Source organism: Crocodylus siamensis, chromosome 2, assembly GCF_052110815.1.
Source record: "Crocodylus siamensis isolate JL-2025a chromosome 2, ASM5211081v1, whole genome shotgun sequence".
NCBI lineage: Eukaryota > Metazoa > Chordata > Crocodylia > Crocodylidae > Crocodylus > Crocodylus siamensis.
In genome coordinates, this window is record NC_143396.1 from 166,138,881 (window position 1) to 166,144,718 (window position 5,838).

Sequence of the window (5,838 nt, forward strand, 5' to 3'; positions counted from 1 at the left end):
TAAGGCCTGCCCTGCTGACCCCTGATCATACGAGTGGCCCTCCTCTGAACTCTTTCCATATTGTCCACGTCCCTCTTGAAGTGTGGCGCCCAGAACTGGACGCAGTACTCCAGCTGCGGCCTGACCAGTGCCGCATAGAGGGGGAGGATCACCTCCCTGGACCTGCTCGAGATGCATCTGTGGATGCATGACAGGGTACGATTGGCCTTCTTGACTGCCTCCCCACACTGCCGGCCCATGTTCATCGTGGAGTCAATGACGACTCCAAGATCCTTTTCCGTCTCCGTGCTGGCAAGAGGGGAGTTCCCCAACCTGTAAGTGTGGTGCCGGTTCTTCCTCCCCATGTGCAACACCTTGCACTTATCAGTGCTAAACCCCATCCTATTCTCATCCGCCCACCGTTGCAACCTGTCAAGGTCAGCTTGTAGCCTATTGCACCCTTCTAGTGCGCCCACATCCCCCCACATCTTAGTGTCATCAGCAAACTTGAACAGGGTGCTTTCTACCCCCTCATCCAAGTCACTGATGAAGATGTTGAACAGTGTGGACCTGAGGACCGAGCCCTGCGGAACCCCACTGCCCACATCCTTCCAGGTCGAGAAGAACCCATCCACTACCACCCTCTGGGTGCGGCCCTCCAACCAGTTGGCGACCCATTTGACCGTGTGGGCATCGACACCACAGTCTCCCAGCTTTTTGATGAGGACAGGGTGAGAGACAGTGTCGAAAGCCTTCCGGAAGTCCAAAAAGACTACATCCACAGCAACCCCTGCGTCTAATGATTTGGTGACCTGATCGTAAAAGGCCACCAGGTTGGTCTGACAAGACCTGCCACTGATGAACCCATGTTGGTTGCCCCTGAGCATGCATACCCACTAAATTAAAGGTCCTTTGTGGGTAAAAAATACTGTCTAGTGATAGGAGCTCTCTGTTCCTGATTCTGCTTATCATGGAGCCTTCTACTCTTTGTTAAGCAGCCCCTTATTTGAGATGACAAGCTGCATGCATACTATTAACTTCAACTCCCATTGGTTCCAGCTGATTTGCTGATTTAGACCAAGTGAAGATGTGACCCAGTATAGAGAATAGGTGTGTGTAAGTGGACTATTTCCTCACTGAATGGGATTTTATGGAAACAGGAGTCATAGTACTAGATCATATGATTAATCTGACAAGTCCAGTGTCCTGTCACATGCTATTTTGTGTCAGTGGCCAAAGCCTGATTTTCCAAAAGTAAATGAAAATGACCCTTTAAGGCACCTCATTACAATTAATGTTGGATGTTGTGAATGTACTCCTATCTCCTGTAGACAATTGTCCTGTAGCCCAAAGCGTGTGATTTATTCTCCTCTGAACTTGCATAACCAGAAACACCAGAGTAATTAACTTATTCAAAGGGAGCTATGTATTTGACTCAGTGATCTGACAGGCTGTATATCTTAACTCCTGCTACACTGGACCATGTGTCCAGTAGTCCAGTGTGCCACCCCTCTCTCCATAAAATCTGTCCTATGGGCCACACACAATGCTAGCCTACCCATGACTCTTATAAGGGCAAACCATTAGATGGGCTAAACCAGTGGTTCTCCATTTTTTCCATAATGGAAACTCCTTTTCCATACCAGAGCCTGCCTCCCATCTGTCAGAGTTGAAGAACTAGGGGGCCTAGGGTATCATAGATACCAAGTCTTTTTTTGTCCTAGAATTGTACCTCAACTCATAACTAATTGTATAGGAGTGAGTTATTTTAAGCTTTTCTTCTTCCTTTCTGCTTGTTTTTCCATATGGCACCCTATTAAAATAAATCAGCAGATTCTCCCAATAGAAAGTTGAAGAACCATGTTGATGTAAAACATTAAAAAAGTATTACAAAAAAAATCCAGTTCTTTAATACCACCTAGTAATGGGAAAGTAAGGGAGGATGCTCATGAGAAGGATTAGTTGGAAATTCCTTGGAAAATATCATTTCTTCCAAACTGAAAACTTTCATAGGAATGGGGCAGTTTCAAAGAATTTCTTAATGCTCAAATTTTTTCTTTCAATAATTTTTAAATTTGTAAAGTCACATTTTTGCAATAATTGAAGAAAAAATTGTGGTTGCCCAGTTCAGAATGTTTTTGTTTAGAATGTAATAATTAGAGTAAACCAATAAGAACAGGCATTATGAAGAGGAATATTATAAAAATATTGAAACTAATTTTTCTCTCATTGCTTGACTAACCAAAGATATTTTTAGTTTGCAAAAAATTGTGAGTTCATTTTATAATTATGATTTAGAATGAGAAAAATGTACAAAATACAAGTACTGTTTTCCCACCCGCCCCTCAGAATGGAAAAAACTTGCCCAACTGATTATAACCCTTGAGGATGTATAATAATGAATAATGTAGGCAGAAGTGACGTTTAAGAAGTATCCACATATAGTGGGTGTGGAAACGTGTCAGAAGGGGGCTATACAGAAAAAACACCTAAGTGCCAGAGTTGCTAGGACCAGGCAGCAGGACGCAGTGGCTGGACCATTTTTCAGACTGTCAACCTTGTTCTCCCTCCCTACTTCCCCTGTGGAGGGAATAGCGAGAACTGAGCACTGTGGGTTTCTGGAGGACTTACGGGTCCCCCAGCCCCATGTACATGTAACAAGAAATGAAATACTTCAAAATAGTACTTCATTTCAAGGGACATTATTTTAAAGCACTTCAGCACTCCTGGAACATTTCAAAAGCTTGCAGCATTTGAAACATTTCAAAGACATTTAAAGTGTTTCAATTCTTGCTTTCCTCTAGACCCTGAAAATGTTTTAAATCGGTGGTACTCAATCAGGATGATGCAGCATCTCCAGGTGCTGTAAGAATCCGCCAGTGGTGCTTTGCTGCCATGGTCACCATTGCCATGGGCTTAAATTGCCCGACACACCTCTATTTTGAGAAGCAGCTCCAGCAAAAGACATGGCATGCATTATGCAAGCAGGGGCACCCTTCCTACTGTAGCTCTTCCTAATTTGGATCTGACATGCCCTTGCAAATGGAGGCACATGGGGCAGTTCTATCTGATGAATCAGCATATATCTCCGGATGCTGCTGACACCAGGCACATTGGGGCTGAACCAGGAAGAGCTGCAGCAGAAGCAGTGCATCTGCCCACATAATGTAATGCAGACAGGGGCAGCTTTCTCATGCAGCCACTTCTTATTTCAGCTCTACCGTGCCTCATGAAACAAGAGGCACACAGGGCAGATGGAATTGTTCTGCTCTTGCCAAAGCTGCTTCCCGACCTGGCTTTGTAGGAGGCACATGGTGCAGTAGGGTGAATATAATGTCTAAACAGTTACCAACATATTAATTAATAAAAATTACAATATTTATTTTATGATATTCTATATATAAATATATATATATATATAATGGGATGCTGATACATTTTTTGAAAAGTTTTGGAGGGGTGCCTTGAGCCGGAAAAAGTTTAGAACCACAGTTTTAGATTCTCCTGGTTGTGAACACAAGATCTCCCATCTCTAGCTTTTCTGTTTTATACATCTGCTTGAATGCTCCTAACCAACTCTGCCATGCCACACAGCAGCTGCTGCCCAATGAAGCTGCATTGAGAATAAAAGGTTAATCATATTTTGGACCCAAAAGCAGAGCTTCTTCAGACACAAGACATGCTAGAAATGTACCCTTGCTGTGTATAATCCAGGCTCAAGGCTCAGCTGGCATGCATTTGATCTGAGCCAGCTCCTTACATGTCTGTCCTGACTTCTTACAACACCAGCCGATCTTCAGGAGCCTCTGACTCTCCTTTTTCATCACCCTTCCCTTCTAGAAGTGAGGGTGCTGTTGGGAGCGATGGCCCCATGGAACCACACAGTGATAAAGGAGCTCGTGTTCTTGGCCTTCCCCAGCCGCCCAGAGCTGCAGGCCTTGTTTTTCCTGGGCATCACCATCATATATGCAGCCATAGTGACGGGGAACCTGCTCATCCTGGCAGCCATCTGGGGAGACTCCCGCCTGCATACCCCCATGTACTTTTTCCTGGGGGCCCTCTCTGTTGTTGAGCTCTGCTACACAGCAGCTGTTGTCCCACAAATGTTGGCAAGCTCCCTGCAGACCAGGAAGACCATTAGCTTTGGGGGATGTGGGGCACAGATATTCTTCTTCATTGGTCTGGGAGGTGCTGACTGCTTCCTGCTGGCTGTCATGGCCTATGACCGTTACGTGGCCATCCGGCACCCATTGCACTACACCCTCATCATGACGTGGCAGCTCTCCCTATGCCTGGTGGCAGCCTCGCTGCTGGTCGGTTTCCTCCTTGCCCTGGAGCTAGTGGTGCTGATCTTCAGCTTGCCCTTCTGTGGAGCCCACGGCATTCAGCACTTCTTCTGTGATGTGCCACCCCTGCTATGGCTCATCTGTGCCAAGACTGAGACCCATGAAATAGCTGTCTTCCTGGCTGGAACAGCAGCCATCTTGGTGCCCTTCGTGTTGATCTGTGCTTCCTACATTTTCATCGCAGGTGCGGTGCTGCAGATACGCTCAACCCAGGGCCGGCGCCGGGCCTTTTCCACCTGCTCCTCCCACCTGGTGGTGGTGGTGCTTCAGTATGGCTGCTGTGGCTTTGTGTACCTGCGGCCCAGCTCCAGCTTCTCTCCAGAGCAAGATCAACTGCTATCGCTAGTGTACACCCTGGGCACACCCATTCTGAACCCCGTCATCTACACCCTGAGGAATGGAGAGGTGAAGGGAGCCCTGAGAAAAGCCCTGTGGAAACCTGTGTCCTTAGGGGAGTCTGAATCCCACTGATCAGTGGCACAGTCTACCAGCCATCACTTTGCCCAGTGAATCCACCTCATTCTTCTCATGGCACAAGTCACTTTGGTCATGAGGGATGAAAGGCCCATTCAGTCCCAGGCCTCTCAGACATGATTGCAGTAAGGAAGACTCAAAAGTGGGAGCTACAGAAGTCCAGGTTTACATTCTCATGTACAATCTGTACCAAGGATCTGTAATCTTCATAAGAGCAGCAATGTTCTACCAACTTTCTCTGATACTCCATACAGGAATTTATTGCATTAAAGGGGACAATGAATAATAAAACCAGTCCTGTGCTTCTATGTCATTCAATCTTATATTCAGTGACATTTACTTTGTACTGTTTTAGCATTTTAATTCTTATTGTGTTTCCAAATTTTGTACTGAAAATGCTTCCAAAGTAGAGCTGTGGGAATTAGAGATTTTGGGAGGTTACTGGTATTTGTGAGATGCACTGTTAGGTTTTCTGAACATTTTTTTTAAAGTTACTTCAGATCTGAAATGATGACTTTTAAAAAAAAAATTAGAAATTCATCCAGTTCACGTGTGAAAAAATTCCTTTTAGATCAAATGAAACATTTTTTTTTTCAACATGAAACAAAATATTTCAACTTGTGTTTTAAACCTTTGGTCCATTTTGTATTTTAAAATAAAACTGAAGGAGAATTGTAGAATGAAAAGTCATTTTGAATATGTGGAAATGAAACACATTAACTTCCCATAATTTGTTTTCAGGTTTTGCTGTTGTTTTGGAACAAGCCGTTTTGTTAAGCCAAAATAATTGTGGACTTTTACCTAAGGTTACCATATGTTCAAGTTTTCCTAGACACGGTCTTCTTTTGGGTCCTTCAGTTTCCATCAAGGTGTTTTTTTGAAATATGAACAAATGTCCAGGAGTTTGGTCTGCCAGTCCTTTTGAAACATTGATGCTGGTAAAACTACATTTCCTGGCTTGCCCTAGTGGTGTGCATGTTTAGCAGGCATCTGGGTTTTCCGTTTGCTGTGGGAAAAATGTGGATTTTCCTCTCTAAAG

General features: G+C 44.6%; 1 protein-coding gene across 1 annotated transcript; it reads left to right on the forward strand.

Moving 5' to 3' along the window:
* The first annotated feature begins 3,842 nt into the window (after positions 1 to 3,842).
* On the forward strand, positions 3,843 to 4,796 carry LOC149871079 (olfactory receptor 10W1-like). Its single transcript, XM_090034552.1, has one exon. The coding sequence runs from the start codon at positions 3,843 to 3,845 to the stop codon at positions 4,794 to 4,796; it is 954 nt and encodes a 317-aa protein (XP_089890678.1).
* The last annotated feature ends 1,042 nt before the right edge of the window (positions 4,797 to 5,838 follow it).